Source organism: Neoarius graeffei, chromosome 15 (assembly GCF_027579695.1).
Source record: "Neoarius graeffei isolate fNeoGra1 chromosome 15, fNeoGra1.pri, whole genome shotgun sequence".
Classification (NCBI taxonomy): Eukaryota; Metazoa; Chordata; class Actinopteri; order Siluriformes; family Ariidae; genus Neoarius; species Neoarius graeffei.
Window position 1 is genome coordinate 9133840 of NC_083583.1, and position 23973 is coordinate 9157812.

The 23973-nt window shown below is 42.8% G+C and overlaps 1 protein-coding gene across 1 annotated transcript; it reads left to right on the top strand.

The window, feature by feature from the left end:
- Positions 1-6: 6 nt before the first annotated feature.
- Positions 7-23639, top strand: LOC132898740 (wee1-like protein kinase 1-A). The gene is made up of 10 exons (XM_060940407.1): positions 7-704; positions 835-980; positions 11438-11495; positions 11680-11849; positions 14120-14388; positions 14479-14550; positions 16232-16317; positions 16398-16568; positions 22149-22294; positions 22384-23639. The coding sequence occupies exons 1-10, from the start codon at positions 393-395 to the stop codon at positions 22532-22534; spliced, it is 1581 nt and encodes a 526-aa protein (XP_060796390.1). The 5' UTR covers positions 7-392; the 3' UTR covers positions 22535-23639.
- The last annotated feature ends 334 nt before the right edge of the window (positions 23640-23973 follow it).

The following is a 23973-nucleotide window of genomic DNA, read 5'->3' on the forward strand; positions in this document are numbered from 1 at the left end:
ATTTGATAGTTTGATCTCATGTATACAGTATATTTATAATCCAATTTATGATTGGATTTTTGTTTTTTAATCCAATTTTTTCCTGAATTGTGCATGATGTCCTCATAGACAGGTCTCTATAGAGTTTATTGTTCTCTGATGTGCTATTGTGGTCACATGACTGCCCCACCCACTACCCGTGTCCTATTAAAAACGCAGCATGTTTCAAAGAGGGTGAGTAATTATCCAGTGTGATGAGCTTGGTGCAACATTTTTGGGGGAAATACACTGTGACAAAAGGTAGGGTGTTGATTTCTGCGTACACACACATATGTCTTTATCAATGCAGCTCTTCTTTTATCAAGAAGGGAGACTTCTATTTCTTAAATTAGACTCTCTTCCCCCCATTACAGATGGCCAGGATGAGACAAGTTCGCCAGAGGTTGAATTTCAGTCCTGGTGATGAGGACCGCAGCTTCAGAGGAACTGAAGAGGAACTGAGATGTCTGCCATGCAACACAATATGTGAAGAGTTTCTCAGAAACGGTCCAGAATTTGAAAGCCTAAATGAAGACTTTCTGAGCTCCATAAAATCCCCTGCACTGCCTATAGCTGACCTGAGAGACACCGAGATGCTGAGAAGCTCATCACCCATCTCACACAGAGACACATTTCCATCACGGCAGTGTCTCACCTCCATCAGACGCTTCAGAAAATCTTACAATGTAATAAACATCTTGCATGCTACTGTTCTCTGTATGTATTCTTTTATTCGTGACATGGCTATAGCTAGGTTATTATTCATTCCTAAATATTTTCTCTTTGTGTTTGTTTAAAATGGATCATTCTGTACAGAAGAGAGAAAGCCTTCAGTCATCCGTCACTCCGAAATCGGAGATAAAGAGATGGGGGATTAATATCAACCCGTTCACTCCAGAGTCGATTCTCGTCCAGACCAAGAGCGCAAAGAGAAACCGCAGAAACAGAGTTCGTCAGGGAGAGTAAGTGTACCGTATTTTCACTCGGATTTACAAGAAAGTGTAAAATCAAGTAGACTGTGGCTTTCTGAGTGTTTTCACAGAGATTAGTAGGGAGTTCTCAACTTTTTGGAGCCAGGGAATCCTTTAACTGTTAAAAAAAATTTCTCTATACACCTAATTTATTGTTACATTATAAACATGTAGTGATCAACTAAGCATAAAACTTGAATAATTAAAATCCATACAAGTGCATCGTGTATGTACAGTGGTGCTTGAAAGTTTGTGAACCCTTTAGAATTTTCTACATTTCTGCATAAATATGACCTAAAATATCATCAGATTTTCACACAAGTCCTAAAAGGAGATAAAGAGAACCCAGTTAAACAAATGAGACAAAAATATTATACTTGGTCATTTATTTATTGAGGAAAATGAGCCAATATTACATATTTGTGAGTGGCAAAAGTATGTGAACCCTTGCTTTCAGTATCTGGTGTGACCCCCTTGTGCAGCAATAACTGCAACTAAACGTTTCCGGTAACTGTTGATCAGTCCTGCACACCGGCTTGGAGCCCATTCCTCCGTACAGAACAGCTTCAACTCTGGGATGTTGGTGGGTTTCCTCACATGAACTGCTCGCTTCAGGTCCTTCCACAACATTTTGATTGGATTAAGGTCAGGACTTTGACTTGGCCATTCCAAAACATTATTCTTCTTTAACCATTCTTTGGTAGAACGACTTGTGTGCTTAGGGTCGTTGTGTTGCTGCATGACCCACCTTCTCTTGAGATTCAGTTCATGGACAGATGTCCTGACATTTTCCTTTAGAATTCGCTGGTATAATTCAGAATTCATTGTTCCATCAATGATGGCAAGCCGTCCTGGCCCAGATGCAGCAAAACAGGCCCAAACCATGATACTACCACCACCATGTTTCACAGATGGGATAAGATTCTTATGCTGGAATGTAGTGTTTTTCTTTCTCCAAACATAACGCTCCTCATTTAAACCAAAAAGTTCTATTTTGGTCTCATCCGTCCACAAAACATTTTTCCAATAGCCTTCTGGCTTGTCCACGTGATCTTTAGCAAACTGCAGACGAGCAGCAATGTTCTTTTTGGAGAGCAGTGGCTTTCTCCTTGCAACCCTGCCATGCACACAATTGTTGTTCAATGTTCTCCTGATGGTGGACTCATGAACATTAACATTAGCCAATGTGAGAGAGTTGCTTAGAAGTTATCCTGGGGTCCTTTGTGACCTCGCCAACTATTACACACCTTGCTCTTGGAGTGATCTTTGTTGGTCGACCACTCCTGGGGAGGGTAACAATGGTCTTGAATTTCCTCCATTTGTACACAATCTGTCTGACTGTGGAGTCCAAACTCTTTAGAGATGGTTTTGTAACCTTTTCCAGCCTGATGAGCATCAACATATTTTTGTAATGTTTATGTGTTAGGATTCAATTTTTTTTCCCTTTTTTTTTGGTACTTATTTTTTTGCACTGGAAAGGGAGGGAGAAGCTTCTAATCTCGTTATACAATTGATTGTAAAATGACAATAAAGAGCATTCTATTCTATTCTATCAACGCTTTTTCTGAGGTCCTCAGAAATCTCCTTTGTTCGTGCCATGATACACTTCCACAAACATGTGTTGTGAAGATCAGACTTTGATAGATCCCTGTTCTTTAAATAAAACAGGGTGCCCACTCACACCTGATTGTCATCCCATTGATTGAAAACACCTGACTCTAATTTCACCTTCAAATTAACTGCTAATCCTAGAGGTTCACATACTTTTGCCACTCACAGATATGTAATATTGGATCATTTTCCTCAATAAATAAATGACCAAGTATAATATTTTTGTCTCATTTGTTTAACTGGGTTCTCTTTATCTACTTTTAAGACTTGTGAAAATCTGATGATGTTTTAGGCCATATTTATGCAGCAATATAGAAAATTTCTAAAGGGTTCACAAACTTTCAAGCACCACTGTAGTTCCTAGAGATGAGTTATTGCACTGTCATATTGCCAGTTAGTGAATATTCAAGTATTGCACAGAACAGACCAAGTATTGGACAAAACATTATAAATTAGCAGAATTAGCAGAAATCAATAAAGCCTAGGTCACAACCGGACGTGCGATTTTTGGCGTTTCCCAAATCGCTGCGTTTTTTTTTTTGTTCGTGGAGAAAGACGCATGTTGGCCGTAAGTTTGTCTTGCAACCTGAAAAAAACGTAAGCGCCCATAGAGTTTGTTTGACATGACAAAGAACCTCTGCGGCCAGTCTACGGCTCGAAAATCAGCACGTCACACGTGCGCCCTCCGTGCGTTTCACGCGCGCCCTCCGTGCGTTTCTTGCATTTTTTGCACGTAGACCGGCCGTAGGAGCATGTACGGCCGGTTGTGACCGAGGCTTAAGTTGGCTGTACAAGTGGATGTAGTGTTCAAGTGAAAACTCTCTGTACAAGAGTTCAGTGTAGTACGGTTCTAGTGTGAACGTGTTTCTCAACTAAGTAGCAGGTAAACAGCGGTTGTTTGAATTCAGTATGTTAATGGTCCTGAGAAAGAAACTGCTAGTCTGTAAGTCTTTGCTTTGAAGAAAAAAAAAAAAAAGTGTGTGTGTGTGTGTGTATTTCACGAGTGAGGGAAGTGAACGAGTGAAATATTTTTCAACACAAGAATATCTTCACGCCATTGTGTACTGTTCTTTGTTATATAGACACCTTAGGTGGTGTTTACATTAGACCGTATCAGTGGATCATCAGATTAACGTTTTTAAAACGATTCGCGTGCACACAGCAACGCCAATACACGGATACGCTAATCACATGACTAATTAGACGGCACGTCACATGATCCCAGTGCATATCGGGCATGCGCAAGTCACTCACCACTTGCAAGTGGAAGGATGGCAAGCGAACACCTTCTCCAGCAGATAAACACACCTGACTGTGATGTTCATGTTCTCACTGAGTTTAAGCGCCTGAAGGAGGTAAATAAGTTGAAATGTGTAAATAAACCTCAGTGCGGCTCAGCGCTTCCTCCTGCGCTCCAAATCACTCCGCCCTGAACAGCGAGTGCCCTCTGGAGGGTGCGCACTCCGGCCCTGCGCAGCTCACAGAGCACGCGAGTGAAGCTCACGAGCAGTGATTCGGGACTGAGCCGCTGTGTGTCTTTTCCTGTAGTCCGCGCCATTTTTCAGCAGTCGCGTCACATGACCAACGTGGCATGACCAACGCCAGCGAATCAGGAAGGTGGATGTCACAGTGACGTTGTCCAATGACGATGTCAGCTAGAGCTCAGCACTGCGTTTCCTCGTTCCTCAATGTTTACACAGCACCGGATCAGATACGAACTGGGTTGAATACGTGGGCCCTGGTGGATTCAAGTTGTTCCGCCTGTGGAGTCGTTTCCCGGCGTTTTAATCTGCACGGACAGTGCATCCGCGACGAAAACGAGACGGATACGGTCTAATGTAAACACCACCTTAGGCGCTAAAGAAGGCAACTGGACTTGCTTGAACTTCTTGAAGATGTTTCACCTCTCATCCAAAAGGCTTCTTCAGTTCTGTCTGACCGGTTCCAGGTATTTATCCTCTAGTGCAGGGGTGGCCAACCAGTCGGAGCCCAAGAGCCACAATTCTTACTGTGTTACGGCAAAGAGCCACATCGGCACATGAACATGGGCACACAAATATTACCCTTCCTTCTGCGCGTGCGGACACACAGACACACACAGCCACATTGATGTCACACTCCAATTTAACCAATGGCCCACACCAACATGATAATGATACATTTACTGCAGTACCAAGACCACAGGCCAGTCATTTTCAACAGTGGCGACTGGTGAAGAAAATTGTAGGTGGGGCACAAAGGCAGACATTGTTTACATGTGGGAATTCCCCCCATTGGGGGGGTTCCGGGGGGCCTCCCCCGAAAAATTTTGAATTTCTTAGATGCAATTTCCTGTATTCTAGTGCATTTTGGAGTTACCTGTTTAACATCGAAAATGCAAAAGCCATTTTGATTCAGCTTGAATTCTCAATTGCATGACCTGCACAAGACCTGCATTCAAATAAATAAGTATTCAAATAAATACAGTCAGTCGGAAAATGGAAATTACAAAGTGCTAATTTAATTTCCTCAAACAGTACAAGCTCCATAGGCACTGGGAACAGTGATCAGTGCAAGTGCAAATATAGATAAAATATAATACAATGCTCAAATTTTTGAAAGAAGAACACACACGCACACACACAAATTGATAACTGGAAAACAAATGAACAAATACATAATGTATATACACTACATGACAAAAGTTTGGACACACCTTCTCATTCAATGTGTTCTGTGTTCTCATGACTATTTACACTTACAGTATACTCTACTCTCACTCAAGGCATCAAAACTGAATGAGCACTCACCCACTACTCAGGCTTGCGCGCCCAAACGCACCTACGCATTTGTCATGATGTGAAAATACCGTAATGAAACCAAGCGAAGCACCTTTAATAAAATAACCGTAATTAACTGCAGTGAAGCGAAAACGCACATAAAACCACAAACGAACACCAACTTGGACGTGAAGGTGAGAGCCGCATGACACCAGGCAAAGAGCCGCATGCGGCTCGCGAGCCGCGGGTTGGCCACCTATGCTCTAGTGAATCAAAAGCAACCCTAAGGAGAGTTGTTGAGGTCACATGGGTCGTTGACCCTCTCAGTCATCCTGTAGGTGTTAAGGTCACTGGAGGCCGGGTGTGAATGGTATTAGCAGCCTAGAGTCTCGTTAGGGTGATGTGTGGGTCGTTGGCTCTCTTTGCCATCATGTGAGTCACAACCAGCTTCTCAACGAGAGAGTGAGACAAGTACATTTCACCATCAATGCCTTCCAAGCCAAGACTCAACTGATGTTTGAAGAATTGACAGCACTTCTTCCCAGTGAAGCTTTGGAACAAGTCTCTGAGTTTGTTGAGAAGGTTCTCACAACACAACAAAGACATGGAACAACAGATATGCAAACTTCAAACACTGCTGTCTAAAACCACCTCTTCCCACAAGACAGAAATGCTGACTTGGAAGAAGAAACCTGACCAGGCAACACAACCTGACATCCAAGAGAAGTGGGTGAAGAACTTATCTGACAGGGAACTCACCCAACCAGAGAAGGATGTTTTATCCAAAGGACTAAACTTTGCAGATACCAGTCGTACCGTAGATCTCATCACAGCCACAGACTCTGCCATCAGAAACAACAGTTTGACCAACACAGAGGTGGAACAGCTAAGACTGAAAGTATCAGCTGCTCTCACCAGTGTGAAGGCTCCCCCCTCCAACCTCACCATCCAAGAAAGGAGGGCTCTTACATTGCTTCAGAGAGACTGGAACATCACCATCCTTCTTGCTGACAAAGGGAGATACGCAGTGGTGCTAAACACAGCAGACTACCACTCAAAGATGACCAGTCTCCTCAGCGATACAAACACCTATGAAACCCTGAGGTGGGATCCCACCAGCAGTTACAAAAAAAGTTGTGAGCTGCCTACAACAACTAGAAAAGGACCATGCCATCAGCCGATCTCTGTACTACAGACTGTACTTTGGGGAAGCCATTCCTCTCATTTATGAACTTCTCAAGATTTACAAGGAAGGAGCTCCACTCAGACCCATCAGCAGCAGCATAAACTCAGTCACCAATAACATTGTCAAACACCTAGCCACCGTCCTGGCTCCCCTTGTCAGAAACACGCCACATCACGTCAATGACTCCCAAGATTTTGCTGCTAAAGTTGCAGACCTAAAGCTAAACTCAGATGAAACCATGGTTTCCTACAATGTCACTTCTCTTTTCACCTGCATTCTCACCACAGGGCGGCACGGTGGTGTAGTGGTTAGCGCTGTCGCCTCACAGCAAGAAGGTCCTGGGTTCGAGCCCCGGGGCCGGCGAGGGCCTTTCTGTGTGGAATTTGCATGTTCTCCCCGTGTCCGCGTGGGTTTCCTCCGGGTGCTCCGGTTTCCCCCACAGTCCAAAGACATGCAGGTTAGGTTAACTGGTGACTCTAAATTGACCGTAGGTGTGAATGTGAGTGTGAATGGTTGTCTGTGTCTATGTGTCAGCCCTGTGATGACCTGGCGACTTGTCCAGGGTGTACCCCGCCTTTCGCCCATAGTCAGCTGGGATAGGCTCCAGCTTGCCTGCGACCCTGTAGAAGGATAAAGCGGCTAGAGATAATGAGATGAGATTCTCACCACAGAAGCAGTTGAATCGGTTAGGAAACTACTTCAAGACAGCACCTTACCGGACAGAATGAATCTCACCACAGACCACATTTGCACCCTGCTTGACTTCTGCCTGACCACCACCTATTTCCAGTTCAACCAATGTTTCTACAGACAGAAGCATGGATGCTCACTGGTGTCCCCTATAGTGGCCAATCTATACATGGAGGAAGTGGAAAACAAAGCCTTGACCACTTTTTCAGAAGTCACTCTCAGTCACTAGTTCAGGTATGTGGATGAAACCTGGGTAAATATCAAAACCCATGAGGTGGAAGCCTTCATAGAGCACATCAATGCAGTGGATATCAACATCAAGTTCACTCAGGGGGACATCAGTGGAAACAACCTAGCCTTTTTGGACTGCAGCATGCACATCAAACAAGACAGAAGCCTTAGCATCGAGGTCTACCGGAAACCCACACGCACACAGACCTGTACCTACTGTTTGACTCTCACCACCCACTGGAACACAAATTGCGGGTCATTAGGACTTTACACCGCAGGGCTCAGAACATTTCTACAACGGTAGAGGGAAAAGAGAAGGAGCAAAAACACATCAAGGAAGCACTTCAGAAGTGCAGGTATCCCAACTGGGCTTTTGTCAAGACCAGACAAAGGAACATAATGGACAGGGAAGAAAACAGCAACAAACGCAAGAACATTGTCATTCCCTACATTTCTGGACTGTCTGAGAAACTCAAGAGGATTTTCTACAAACACAACATCCCTGTACACTTCAGACCCAGTAACACTCTGAGGCAGAAATTGGTCCACCCTAAAGACAGAATACCCAGACACAAACAGGACAACGTAGTCTATGCAATTCAATGCAGTGAGGAATGCACAGATCTGTGTATTGGGGAAATTAAACAACCGCTTCACAAGCACCTGGCTCAACAAAGAGTCAGTTCCTCAGGCCAGGACTCTGCAGTCTGTCGTCATCTCAATAACAAAGGACGCTTGTTTCAGGACTGCAATGTATGCATTTTAGCCAGAGAAAACCAGTGGTTTGAAAGAGGAGCAAAAGAAGCCATCTTCATCAACCTGGAACAACCATCACTGAACAGAGGACATGGTCTGAGACACAACTTACCAACCACCCACAATGCAGTCCTTGGCACACTTCCCAGAAAACTGAATACACATCCACACCAAGACTCGGCTGACTTCAATGACTCATGTGATGGCTAAGGCTACGTTTACATTACGTCGAATCAGCGGATCATCAGATTAACGTTCTTAAAACGATTCGCGTTTACACTAAAACCGTTAGCCGTGCACACAGCAACACCAATACGCGGATACGTTCGGCTCCGCAGGCATCCTGCGCTCCAAATCACTCCGCCCTGAACAGCGAGTGCCCTCTGGAGGGTGTGCACTCCGGCCCTGCGCAGCTCACAGAGCGCGCGAGTGAAGTGAACAAGCCACGATTCGGGACTGAGCCGCTGTGTGTGTGATCCCAGCGCATATCACTTATTACTTGCAAGTGGAAGGATGGCAAGCCTAAAGACAATCATAACTACACAATGGGCAGTATTTGCATCAGTATTTGCAGTATTTTCATACTTTTATACTCTTTAATGAAAGGTGATACAAGGCGGAAGTCTGCGCCGTTTTTCAGCAGTCGCGTCACATGACCAACGCCAGCGAATCAGGAAGGTGGATGTCACAGTGACGTTGTCCAATGAGACGCCAGCTAGAGCTCAGCACAGCGTATTCGCGTATTCTCAATGTTTACACAGCACCGGAGCTGATACGATCTAGATTGAATACGTGGACGCTGGCGGATTCCCGTTTCCCCGCTTTTTCAGGGGGGTTAATGTAAACGGACAGTGCATCCGCGAAGAAAACGAGACAGATACGGTCTAGTGTAAACGTAGCCTAAGAGAGCCAATGACCCACAGATCACCCTAACGACTCTAGGCTGCTAACACCGTTCACACCCGGCCTCCAGTGACCCTAACACCTACAGGATGACTGAGAGGGTCAACGACCCAGGTGACCTCAACGACTCTCCTTTGGGTTGCTTTTGTTCCACTAGAGGATAAATACCTGGAACTCCTCACTAGTCAGACAGAACTGAAGAAGTCTTCTGGATGAGAGGTGAAACATCTTCAAGAAGTTCAAGCAAGTCTAGTTGGCTTCTTTAGCACCTTTGAATTACGACGACCTGGATGACAGAGAACCTTCACAGACATATTATATAGACACACAAAAAATATGCAAGTAAATCAAAAGAATTTTAACTTTGAACTGATTCACCATTTTGACAATGTGTGTCTAGTCAGCGGGAAAACACTCGGAGTGACATCATCGGCGAGAAATATCGGGAAATATGTCATTCAGATCCATGATGTATTTCGTATAAAAAATGCGAGTTTTTCAACACGAGAAGATAAACTTCATATTGTCAAAACAACATGTGATTTTTTTTTTTCCTTTTTATTATATAGACACATTCACAAACAAAAAGTCTCCAAATTTATCAAAAAAATTAATCAATTTCCTCAGGAGTGATGATATTGTCATTTATACTATCCACATTCACTGGATATGAGCAATCGCACGCTCTGATTGGCTACTTTACTACTAGGCTATCAGCTCATATACCGTGAGTAGAGAAAAACAAAATGGCGGAGCGTGTTACTGAACCATCCGAGGACGGAATAAAAACTCTCCTCGAAAACAAAACCCCAAAATATACAAAAAAGCAACAAAATATGGAATAAAAGTATTTGATGGTAAGAACGTATCTTTTTCTATTTTTCAAGAATTATTATTATTATTGCATTCTTCACAAATTGCTCCTGTCATTTCACATTCTAAGCGGAAATGATTTTGTTGGATGTTTTGTATAAAGTTTTTCTTTATCGAATTTGCAGAAATAAAAATGCTCCGTTTCTCAAAATCCAGTGAATGTGGATAGAATAAAACTGTTATTCCACTCAATCTTGTCGTACATGGTTTATAGACAACTCAGTGCTACACGCCTCGTCTGCTATCAGCTCATAACTGTTAAGTATGTTACTTGAGAGAGCGTGACGCTGACTTCAGGGTCTCACAAAAATGCTGGCCCAGGCAAAAATTTGAGTTTTAACACCCCCGAACTACACATTTTGGACTCAGAACAGGGAATTGATAACAACTGGGACCAATAAGCGGATCAAAGGTTCAAAGATTCTTGTTATAAAACACGTTTTTGTCTTCATCCTAATGGTATGAAACCTGTTGCTATGTTTTAAACTTTACTGCCAATATACTGTACAATCATAGGCCAAGCTTAAAGGAACAGTCCACCGTACTTCCACAGTGAAATATGCTCTTATCTGAATTGAGACGAGCTGCTCCGTACCTGTCCGAGCTTTGCGCGACCTCCCAGTCAGTCAGACGCAGTCAGACGCGCTGTCACTCCTGTTAGCAATGTAGCTAGGCTCAGTATGGCCAATGGTATTTTTTGGGGCTGTAGTTAGATGCGACCAAACTCTTCCGCGTTTTTCCTGTTTACATAGGTTTATATGACCAGTGATATGAAACAAGTTCAGTTACACAAATTGAAACGTAGCGATTTTCTATGCTATGGAAAGTCCGCACTATAATGACAGGCGTACTAACACCTTCCGCGCGCTTCGGCAGCGCATTGATACGGAGCTCAGATATCAATGCGCTGCCGAAGCGCGCAGAAGGTGTTAGTACGCCTGTCATTATAGTGCGGACTTTCCATAGCATAGAAAATCGCTAAGTTTCAATTTGTGTAACTGAACTTGTTTCATATCACTGGTCATATAAACCTATGTAAACAGGAAAAACGCGGAAGAGTTTGGTCGCATCTAACTACAGCCCCAAAAAATACCATTGGCCATACTGAGCCTAGCTACATTGCTAACAGGAGTGACAGCGCGTCTGACTGCGTCTGACTGACTGGGAGGTCGCGCAAAGCTCGGACAGGTACGGAGCAGCTCGTCTCAATTCAGATAAGAGCATATTTCATTATGGAAGTACGGTGGACTGTTCCTTTAAAGTTAATGCCTGTGGGGCTTTGGGACTTTATAGTGCCATTCATCAAACCAAAAATAATCGTAATAGCATCTTGTAAATAATGAATCCTTGAGAAGACTGGGAGGTTTTTACTCCTATAGTATGCGTATGGATATGTAGTGTGAGTGTTGATTTTGTTATTATTTTCTCTTATTTTACAGATCACATGAGGACTCGAGTGAAACTGAATTTGAAGATGAATTCATTCCTTCATTAAAGGTAAATGCTTTACACCCACTCTAAATTTCAGCACTGTTTGTTTCTTCTGATTCTCCGTTCAGACGCCTGGTGATGTTTTCGTACAAAATATTAGAGATGAGAACTCATCAGACACTCCGGAGTCCCTCCAGAACCAGCAACTTTTCCCAAATATCATCTGTTCTGCCTGTTATTTAATTTACAGAGAAAGAGTATTGTTTTGAGTCCAACATCTCGCTACACATCTGAATTCTACGAATTGGAGAAAATCGGCTCTGGAGAGTTCGGGGCCGTTTTCAAGTGTGTGAAAAGACTTGATGGGTGTGTCTATGCCATCAAGCGCTCCAAGAGGCCGTTAGCAAGTTCTGTGGCTGAGTAAGTATAATTTCATGCAAGTTCTATAATAAGTTCTGTTTGCCTGGTGTGCTGGGTCCACACTGAATTGGGGGTTTTGGGTTCTTCATCTAATACGTCTTATTATTATATAGACACAAGTGTTTTACTGGGAAATACGCCACTCGTGTTTTTCATACGAGCTACATCCAGGACATGGAGAACCAAAACCGTGACATAAATCTCTTTAGTATAAATACACAGGTGATTATAGAAAATTGCGTGCGCTGATTGGTCGAGAAATTCGGACTATTTCTCGATGAGCGACTCGGCAAAATGGCGTCCAATCGCTTTGTCACCATAAGTGAGGAAGAATTACAAATGAGGAGAGAAAACGCTGTTCCTAAAAGCACTAAAGATGTTACGAAGTTTGGTCTAAAACTATTCAAAAGTAAGGTGGAACTGTTATTTATTTTATCAATTTCAAAACAAAGTCGGCGTAGATAAGTGACAAGTCTGCGCCGCGCTGAGTGTGCTACCACAGTTTCTTCAGATATTATTTAGAGCTTTGAATGCACAGGAAGCATGGCCAATTCTCATGTTGGGTTCCTTGTCCAAGGAACCATGCTCTAAAGGCTCACCGTCCACTATGACATCCAGGATCTCATCTTGCTGAAAAGGTTCGAAAGGTTTTTTTGATTGTAGAATGGTGAAAGTGAGTATGGTCTTGTCTTTCGGGCACTAACCTTTAGGCTGGCTTCTTTACCAAATTGAGAGATGTTGGTGGAAGCTTCTTGGAGACATTATATTTAGCAGATGGTCTTATCCAGAGCGACGTACTTAGGATCCTGACATACCCACGGCAGTAGGGAGCAGTTGGGGGTTTGGTGCCTTGCTCAAGGGCACTTCAGCCATTCTTACTGGTCCAGGGAACCGAACCAACGACCTTTTGGTCCCAAAGCTGCTTCTCTAACCATTAAGTCATGGCTTTCTGTCTGCACAGCTATCAAGAGCAGCAATATCATCAGCGATATGGACTGCTGGATATTAAGAGCTGCAGTGTTTCTGGAGCAGGAAACCTTCTGAGGGGGGAAAAAAACAACAACAACATGCTGTTGGTTACTGGTCCTCCAGGTTGGGGGTTGTGTGCTGGGGTAGCGTCCCTGCCGACAAGCTCCAGATTCTCATTACAAAAATAATAGTCACAGTTCATGTCTGAAATTTACGTGTGTGATTTTTAGACATGTCACATGTTAGGTTTCAGACATTTTTTTCACATTTAGTGCATGCATCTTTTTTTTAAGCTTCATCCATGTGGTTTTTCCAATGATTATTTTTCGTAGCTGAATTTTTTTTAAATGATTCATTTATTTTCACAGTTTCAGGGATAACATGGCAAAATGCACCTTCTTGTATTGCTCACGTGAAATGCATCAGATTTTTCCATAAGACGGCGATGCACATCAGCACATGAATGTTTGTGTTCGTTTTGAAACATAACCTTTCTCTTCTAGAGCACATGTAGGCATGAAATGACTCAAAATACACGACATTTTAGGGAATATTTTAACTTGTGTGAAGACCTGAAATGCTTCTAAAGCTCCATAAATGGTGTAAAATTGTCAGGAATTGTTATTTATCATAAATCATTGTAACTGCTTGTACTTATGGCCCGAAAGTACAAAGCAGACATGTTCGATATATTGGTGTGTTATTAACTGGTAGTACACTACCGTTCAAAAGTTTGGGGTCACTTTGAAATGTCCTTATTTTTGAAAGAAAAGCACTGTTCTTTTCAATGAAGATCACTTTAAACTAATCAGAAATCCACTCTATACATTGCTAATGTGGTAAATGACTATTCTAGCTGCAAATGTCTGGTTTTTGGTGCAATATCTCCATAGGTGTATAGAGGCCCATTTCCAGCAACTCTCACTCCAGTGTTCTAATGGTACAATGTGTTTGCTCATTGCCTCAGAAGGCTAATGGATGATTAGAAAACCCTTGTACAATCATGTTAGCACAGCTGAAAACAGTTGAGCTCTTTAGAGAAGCTATAAAACTGACCTTCCTTTGAGCAGATTGAGTTTCTGGAGCATCACATTTGTGGGGTCGATTAAATGCTCAAAATGGCCAGAAAAATGTCTTGACTATATTTTCTATTCATTTTACAACTTATGGTGGTAAATAAAAGTGTGACTTTTCATGGAAAACACAAAATTGTCTGGGTGACCCCAAACTTTTGAACGGTAGTGTATCTGACAGGATATTTGCTCCACTTCTTACTGAATAAGCATTGGTTCTCCTGACAGGCAGAATGCTTTACGCGAGGTGTACGCCCATGCCGTATTGGGACAGCACCCCCATGTGGTGAGGTATTACTCTGCATGGTCGGAGGATGACCACATGTTGATCCAGAACGAGTACTGCGACAGAGGAACGCTCGAGCAGCTCATCACGGAGACCCGGAGAACGCTGAAGTTCCTCTCTGAAGCTCAGCTGAAGGATTTGCTTCTGCAAGTCTCCCGGGGTTTGAAGTACATCCACTCGGCGTCTCTCGCTCATATGGACATCAAGCCAAGTACGTTAGACAGGTTTAAATAATGTGGACCTGGTTTATTATCTGGTGTAGTTTATTCTAAAGCAGATCTCATGTCCTCTCTGTTTGCAGGTAATATATTTATATCAGCCGTTCTTAGCGCAGACGTTGATGGAGCGGATACAGATGCAGTGTACAAAATAGGTACGGTGGTGCTTGAAAGTTTGTGAACCCTTTAGAATTTTCTATATTTCTGCATAAATATGACCTAAACATCATCAGATTTTCACACAAGTCCTAAAAGTAGATAAAGAGAACCCAGTTAAACAAATGAGACAAAAATATTATACTTGGTCATTTATTTATTGAGGAAAATGATCCAATATTACACATCTGTGAGTGGCAAAAGTATGTGAACCTCTAGGATTAGCAGTTAATTTGAAGGTGAAATTAGAGTCAGGTGTTTTCAATCACTGGGATGACAATCAGGTGTGAGTGGGCACCCTGTTTTATTTAAAGAACAGGGATCTATCAAAGTCTGATCTTCACAACACGTTTGTGGAAGTGTATCATGGCACGAACAAAGGAGATTTTTGAGGACCTCAGTAAAAGCGTTGTTGATGCTCATCAGTCTGGAAAAGGTTACAAAACCATCTCTAAAGAGTTTGGACTCCACCAATCCACAGTCAGACAGATTGTGTACAAATGGAGGAAATTCAAGACCATTGTTACCCTCCCCAGGAGTGGTCGACCAACAAAGATCACTCCAAGAGCAAGGCGTGTAATAGTCAGCGAGGTCACAAAGGACCCCAGGGTAACTTCTAAGCAACTGAAGGCCTCTCTCACATTGGCTAATGTTAATGTTCATGAGTCCACCATCAGGAGAACACTGAACAACAATGGTGTGCATGGCAGGGTTGCAAGGAGAAAGCCACTGCTCTCCAAAAAGAACATTGCTGCTCGTCTGCAGTTTGCTAAAGATCACATGGACAAGCCAGAAGGCTATTGGAAAAATATTTTATGGACAGATGAGACCAAAATAGAACTTTTTGGTTTAAATGAGAAGCGTTATATTTGGAGAAAGGAAAACACTGCATTTCAGCATACGAACCTTATCCTATCTGTGAAACATGGTGGTGGTAGTATCATGGTTTGGACCTGTTTTGCTGCATCTGGGCCAGGACGGCTTGCCATCATTGATGGAACAATGAATTCTGAATTATACCAGCGAATTCTAAAGGAAAATGTCAGGACATCTGTCCATGAACTGAATCTCAAGAGAAAGTGGGTCATGCAGCAAGATAACGACCCTAAGCACACAAGTCGTTCTACCAAAGAATAGTTAAAGAAGAATAAAGTTAATGTTTTGGAATGGCCAAGTCAAAGTCCTGACCTTAATCCAATGGAAATGTTGTGGAAGGACCTGAAGCGAGCAGTTCATGTGAGGAAACCCACCAACATCCCAGAGTTGAAGCTGTTCTGTACGGAGGAACGGGCTAAAATTCCTCCAAGCCGGTGTGCAGGACTGATCAACAGTTACCGCAAACGTTTAGCTGCAGTTATTGCTGCACAAGGGGGTCACACCAGATACTGAAAGCAAAGGTTCACATACTTTCACCACTCACAGATATGTAATATTGGATCATTTCCCTCAATAAATAAATGACCAAGTATAATATTTTTGTCTCATTTGTTTAACTGAGTTCTCTTTATCTCCTTTTAGGACTTGTGTGAAAATCTGATGTTGTTTTAGGTCATATTTATGCAGAAATATAGACAATTCTAAAGGGTTCACAAACTTTCAAGCACCACTTTATGTAGAAAAAAATTGCACCTCTTGTTGTAGCTGATTATCATCATAATGCTTTTTGTTTTCCTTGTTTAGGAGGTTTTAGTCACGTGACTCATGTGAGCAGCCCGAGAGTGAAAGAGAAAAACAGGAGATTTATAGCCAGTGAGATCCTGCAGGAGGTAAACGACTCCTTTTTGTAAATAGACTGTAATTAATCTTTCTATAAGCACTGGAGGAACTAACCATGCTGGTCTTTCAGGATTACAGGAATCTACTGAAAGCAGATATTTTTGCACTGGCGCTCACAGTTCTAACAGCCTGTAGGGCAAAAGCGCTTCCCTGGAATGGGGAACAGTGGCACGCATTACGCAGAGGGAAACTCCCGACTATAATTCAAGCGCTCTCAGAAGAATTTCAACAACTCCTCAAGGTATGTTATGTCTAGATGCGTCTATGAGAAGTGAAACGCATGTGAGGTTTTTTGCATTTAGCAGCTGTGAGTAGACACCCAACATGAGACTGTGGTCAGAAAGTGGTGATTAGTTTCCTATAACGGTGGCTCTGAGAGGTTTATACAGTATAATAATAAAACGTTATTGTTTCTATAGTAACGGCTCATTCACAGGGATTTCTACGGTAGAAGCTCCACATAATCTAAGATTAATAAGAAACAGATTAAAACAGAAAAATCGCTGACATGGTGAGGAGACGTTTATTTATCATGTATGGAAAGAGTCTTCAGTGTCTGCACTTGTGGGACGGGAAAGGCTTCAGAACAGGAGGTCTGGTTTCTTGGTAACATGACAAGCTTGTCTGTGAAGATTCTCAGTCATCCAGGTCATAGTAACTGTGGGTGGTAAAAGAGAGCAACTGGACTTGCTTGAAGATTCTTGAAGACGTTTCACCTCTCATCCGAAAGGCTTCTTCAATTCTGTCTGACTAGTAGGGAGTATCAGGTATTTATCCTCTCATGGATGAAAAGCTCATCTAAGGTGTCATTCAGTGCGTTTACATGCACATAGAGAGAATCGAATTTCTGCTGTTGCTCGACTGAAATCGAAGTTCAAAATGCCATGTATACACCTTAATTCGGCTGAAATTGAACCGAACTTGATTTCTCGGAATCGAGCTACACGACCTAGATTATGCGATTTCTGCTGAGCTACTTAGTGCATGTAAACCCTATTGAGCTACGTATTCGAGCTACTTACTTCAGCACTGCCCCTTCCGGAAGTGACGAGTGACGAGACCACAAGCGGGAAACACAACAGCCTCGGTCGGCATGACAACGGCATGAATCTTTTCTTTTTGTGGCATTGTTTGCACTGTTAAAATTTAGCTCACTTACTGTATCACCAAATACATCTGTACAGCTGTTGCATAGCTGTGAATTGTGTACATAAACAAGTCACTGTATTTGTGTGTGTGTGTGTGTGTGTGTGTGTGTGTGTGTCCAACATCTGAAGAATGTCAATAAAAACAAAACAATTGAACTTTTTTTGTGTGTTTATTAAGACATAAGTTAAATTGTAAGCAAAAAATGGACTTTAGAAAAATATACAATTGTGCAAAATAAGTTGTCTTACAAAACAGTGGTCTGCGCAGGACAGTTTGTAGCCATACAGTCTGTTAGAGCAAGCCTAACAGCTTGAGCACGGAACTTGTGAGCACGGAACTTGTGAACACGGAACTGCCAGTGTTGCCAGATTGGGAGGTTTTAAGTGCATTTTGGCGGATTTGAACATGTTTTGGGCTGGAAAACGTCAGCAGTATCTGGCAACACTGCTGATAACTTTGTTTATACTCTTGAATAGCTCTTCTTCATGACGACAACTGGAAGTGTACCAACACGATGGGGTGTGTAGCGCCACCTGTGGCTCGGGTGCACAATGTACCTCACACAGCTCGATTTCCTTGTGTGCATGTAGGATTGGATTTCTCTGGCACCCCTGCTGGGACCCTTAGCTCGATTACCGACAGTAGCTCGATTTGGATGTGCATGTAAACGTACTGATTGAGTCATCCTGTTGGTGTGGGTCACTGGGGGCTGGATGTGAACGGCCTCGAGAGTCGTTAGGGTGATCAGTGGAATGCCCGTTAAGGTGATCAATGGGTTGTTGGTTCTCTCTGTCCTCCTGTGAGTCACCGAAAACAGCTGGGTTTTGGTGTGCATTCAGTTGTCTGGGAAGTGTGCCAAGGACTGCATTGTAGGTGGCTGATAAATGATGTCTTAGACCCCCACCTCTGTTCAGTGATGGCCGTTCCAGGTTAACAAAAATGGCTTCTTTAACTCCTTGCTCATACCAACGATCCTCTCTGGCTAAAATGCATACGTTGCAATCCTGAAATGAGTGTCCTTTGTTGTTAATATGAAGGTAGACAGCAGAGTCCTGGCCTGAGGAACTGGCTCTCCTGTGTTGAGCCATACGCCTGTGAAGTGGTTGTTTTGTTTCCCCAATATACGAGTCCGTGCATTCCTCACTGCACTGAATTGCATACACTACGTTGTCCTGTTTGTGTCTGGCTATTCTGTCCTTAGGGTGGACCAGTTTCTGCTTCAGGGTGTTACTGGGTCTGAAATGTACCAGAATGTTGTGTTTGTAGAAGATCCTCCTGAGTTTCTCAGATAGACCAGAAATGTAGGGAATGACAATGTTCTTGCGTTTGTTCCTGTTATCCTCCTTGTCCGTTCTGTTTCTTTTCCTGCTCTTGAAGAAAGACCAGTTGGGATACCCGCAGTTCTGAAGTGCTTTCTTGATGTGATTCTGCTCCTTCTCTTTTCCCTCTGCCATTGTAGGGATGTTCTGAGCCCTGTGTTGCAAGGTCCTAATGACCCCCAATTTGTGTTCCAGTGGGTGGTGAGAGTTGAAGAGTAGGTATTGGTCTGTGTGTGTGGGTTTCTGGTGGACCTTGATGCTAAGGCTTCTGTTTTGTCTAATGTGTACATCACAATCCAAGAAGGCTAGATTATTAAAAGAAATTTGTTAGCTGCCTGCAACAACTAGAAAAGGACCAAGCCATCATTTATCAGCCACCTACAATGCAGTCCTTGGCACACTTCCCAGACAACTGAATGCACACCAAGACCCAGCTGTTTTCAGCGACTCACAGGAGGACAGAGAGAATCAGCATGCCATTGATCACCTTAACGGGCATTCCATTGATCACCCTAACGACTCTCGAGGCTGTTCACATCCAGCCCCCAGTCAGTACGTTTACATGCACATTCAAATCGAGCTGCTGTCGGTAATCGAGCAAAGGGTCCCAGCAGGGGTGCCAGAGAAATCCAATCCTACATGCACACAAGGAAATCGAGCTATTGTGTGAGGTACATTGTGCACCCGAGCCACAGGTGGCGCTACACGCCCCATTGTGTTGGTACACTTCCGGTTGTCGTCATGAAGAAGAGCTATTCAAGAGCAGTGTTGCCAGATACTGCTGACGTTTTCCAGCCCAAAATATGTTCAAAACTAGGGCTGGGCGATATGAGAAAAAATTATATCGCGATATATTTTTTCAAAATTTTCGATAACGATATATATCACGATATAAATCAAATCACCATTTTTGTATTTTCTTTAATTTTCTGCTCAAAATATGAACATTACAAATTAGTAGTTCCTTCCTAATTAACAAAAATAGCTTAACAAGCCTTCAAGTTTCACAGAACCAAAACAAACTGGATGCACATTCTTTTGTTCTTTTTATTCAAATGAATAAACTGAAACTGAAAAATAAAAACTATATACCATTGTTAATCATTTGTGCAAATTCTAGCAGCTTTCAAATAAACAAAGACATATTGATGTGTAAACCTTATGCTGCAAGGAGAAAAAAAGTGCAATCCTGTACGTCAGTGTGTTTAAGGTTTTGTGTAACACTTTGTTGTATGTCCGATTTTAAATATCCAAAATACCTCCACACAACCGAAGATCTCTGGCCCTTCTTTAAAACGATGTCCTCCAGGGCAGTGCTCTGACTTTCCTGTTCAGAACTCCGGTCAGTCGGCTTCTCGCTCATTTTTATAATCGCTTTGTTTCACGCTTTGTTGGAGAAATGCCGCGCTGCTGCAAACTTCACCACAGCCATGCTGTGCGTTGCTGCTACACGTGTGTGTGTTTGTGTGTGCACGCAACCTAACTTGACGTGGCTCTCTTCCAACTGATTGGTTACGTGCGGTACTGTTTAGTTATGATTGGCTATTCGCGTGTCTGTCAAAACTTCGGATGAAGTAATTTTATTGAAGGCGTAGGCTTATCGTAGGCATATCGTACGTGTCTAATTTCTAATCGTAGAGATTTTATATCGTGAATAACATCGTAATCGTAAAATCGCCCAGCCCTATTCAAAACCCGCCAAAATGCACTTAAAACCGCCCAATCTGGCAACACTGTTCAAGAGTATAAACAAAGTTATCAGTTCCGTGTTCACAAGAAGTGTTTGTAGTTTGTATGTACGAACGGACGTGCTCCTAATAAAATGGCCACTAAGTTGAAGTTGATCTGTAATAGTGAACATATTAACTGTTAGCCTGCTAACATGCTAATAACTTACCGGAAATGGGTGCGTACATGCCCAGACGCAAGTGCTCCTAATAAAGTGGCGGCTAAGGTGAAGTGTCATGCCGACTGAGGCTGTTGTTTTTGTTTTTTTTTTTCGAACGAGGCTGTTGTGTTTCCCGCTTGTGGTCTCGTCACTCGTCACTTCCGGAAGGGGCAGTGCTGAAGTAAGTAGCTCAACTACGTATCTTGATAGGGTTTACATGCACTAAGTAGCTCAGCAGAAATCGCATAATCTAGGTCGTGTAGCTCGATTGCGAGGAATCAAGTTCGGTTCGATTTCAGCCTAGCTAAGGTGTTTCCATGCCATTTAGAACTTCGATTTCAGTCGAGCAATGGCAGAAATTCGATTTTCTCTATGTGCATGTAAATGCACTGAGTGACCCACGCCAACAGGATGACTCAACGACACCTTAGATGAGCTTTTCATCCATGAGAGGATAAATACCTGATACTCCCTACTAGTCAGACAGAACTGAAGAAGCCTTTCGGATGAGAGGTGAAACGTCTTCAAGAATCTTCAAGCAAGTCCAGTTGCTCTCTTTTACCACCCACAGTTAACATGACAAGCTGTATATATTTCTCTTTTTATTTATTTTTTTAATTTTTTTGGCTTATTAACTTCACAAGACAGAAAAAGAGAGGCTGGTGAGGGAACGACTTCAAGTTCAAGATCAAGTATTGTATAACACAAGGAAATAATTACTTTTGTAACAACCCCGAGGGTGCATTTAAAAGCAAAGTTCAAATAGCTAACAGCCAGGCTTGTAGTACTCGAGTCCAGGACTCGGACTCAAGTCCGACTCGTGCCCTGATTTTAAGGACGTGTGACTCAACTTGGACTTGAGCACTGATGACTCGGACTTGGATTTTTTTCTTTATTTTTTTGTAACATGCCATAAGATATTTATATCTACATTCATTTTTGTACTAATTTTGTGTACTCACATTCACACCTACAATCAATTTAGAGTCACCAGTTAACCTAACCTGCATGTCTTTGGACTGTGGGGGAAACCGGAGCACCCGGAGGAAACCCATGCGGACACGGGGAGAACATGCAAACTCCGCACAGAAAGGCCCCTGGGCTCGAACCCAGAACCTTCTGGCTGTGAGGCAACAGTGCTAACCACTACACCACCGTGATGCCCTCAATAAAGATCATTTTTCAAAATTATTCAAATATACAGTGTTGTGTTCAAGTAACCAGTTACCTCGAATGTTTCTTGCTGCTGTGATGTAACTTTCACAGATATTAAATGTAAATAGAAATGGATAAAAAGTACGACTTTGATTTATGAATTAAAAAAAATGTTAGTAATTGTTGTGGTGTTCAAGAAATAAAGCATTTCAGGAATAATCAGCTTTGGGCTGATAACAGTAACTCTGCATCATCACATCACTTCATCGTTGATTCTTTTCTTAAAAATATTTGTCCGCATTTCTCACAGCTCATGATTCATCCGGACCCTGCGTGCAGACCTTCATCCTCAGCCCTCAGTAAACACGTCATCCTCCAGCCTGCCTCCAAACCGAATGCTGACACCCTGCACGAGCAGCTTCACGCACAGAAGTTTAGAAATGCACTGCTGCTTAAGTAAGTACTGCACTTCTGGAGATGAGATGTTTAATAAATGATAGTTTATTTAGTCTACGTCCTTTGCGTCTGTCTTTTTTTTTGTCTAGAGAGCTGAACGAGATCCAGTCGTCCACATCAGGTACAGAGCCGAACGTCTCTGACAGCAGCATGACCTTCTCCAGTGGAAACAAGTCCAACAGATCATCCAGCGTCTTCGGGAAAAAGATAAACCGCTCACTCAGCTTAACCATGTTCTAATCTGGCGAAGCAACGGGAAGAAATCGGAGATTTCCATACAGTTTCTTTATAGTAAATTATATATTAATTAGTGTATGTGAAATCCATGGAAATATGTTTATAGTAACAAAAAATGTGATACAGCCAAAAGTTTGTGGACACCTGACCTGTGCCCATATGTGCTTGTTGAACATCCCATTCCAGATTTATTCCTGCTTTCTAGTTATAATAAGCTCAACTCTTCTGGAAAGGCTTTCTGATAGATTTTGGGGCGTGGCTGTGAGGATTTGGGTTTGGGCCTCTTAGTTCCAGTAAAGGGAAATTGTAAATCTCCAGCATACAAAGACGTGATACAACTTTGGCACAAATTTGGGGAAGAACTACAAATGGGTGAGATGGTCAGGTGTCCACAAATTTTTGGTCATATGCTGTAGATATTATATAATCTTAGGTGGTTAAAATATACATTTGAGCCGATTTAAAATCTGGTCATATTTTCTCAAAATGTTATTTGAAATGTATTGCTTTTCCACTTGACTGATATTCAGTAGATGTTCAGTGTTGCTGTGAAATGGAGTTTGGATGGATGTGATGCAAAATATTCTGAAAAACAGCTGGAGCCAAAATAAGATGCAAGTACAGGAAATTTGTTTTGAAATCTTATTGTTACTATACAAAGTGTTCTGTAATACAGGAAATCTCACATTTTAGATATTTAATTACAAAAAAAAGGCATGGTGGCGTCGCCTCACAGCAAGAGGGTTCCAGGTTCGAACCTCATGGCCGACAGGGGCCTTTCAGTGTGGAGTTTGCATGTTCTCCCTGCGTCTGCGTGGGTTTCCTGCCACGGTTCAAAGACATGGATTAGGTAAAAATACCCAGCCACTGGGGTTGCACAAGCCAGTGCATACTTAGTGCTCGATATTAAATCTTTAATCCACTCGTCCAGTCGGGCAAGCAATCAGATTTCTCACTCGTCCTGACCATAAACTTTTTATTCCTATTTACTAGTTCAATGAAAGGAAAGTGATTAACAAAGTTTATCAAAAAGCAGGTGTAGTTATGATCATCAGTCTGCTTTAATGATTTATAATTTTTCAAGGCGGCACGGTGGTGTAGTGGTTAGCGCTGTCGCCTCACAGCAAGAAGGTCCTGGGTTCGAGCCCCGGGGCCGGCGAGGGCCTTTCTGTGTGGAGTTTGCATGTTCTCCCCGTGTCCGCGTGGGTTTCCTCCGGGTGCTCCGGTTTCCCCCACAGTCCAAAGACATGCAGGTTAGGTTAACTGGTGACTCTAAATTGAGCGTAGGTGTGAATGTGAGTGTGAATGGTTGTCTGTGTCTATGTGTCAGCCCTGTGATGACCTGGCGACTTGTCCAGGGTGAACCCCGCCTTTCACCCGTAGTCAGCTGGGATAGGATCCAGCTCGCCTGCGACCCTGTAGAAGGATAAAGCGGCTAGAGA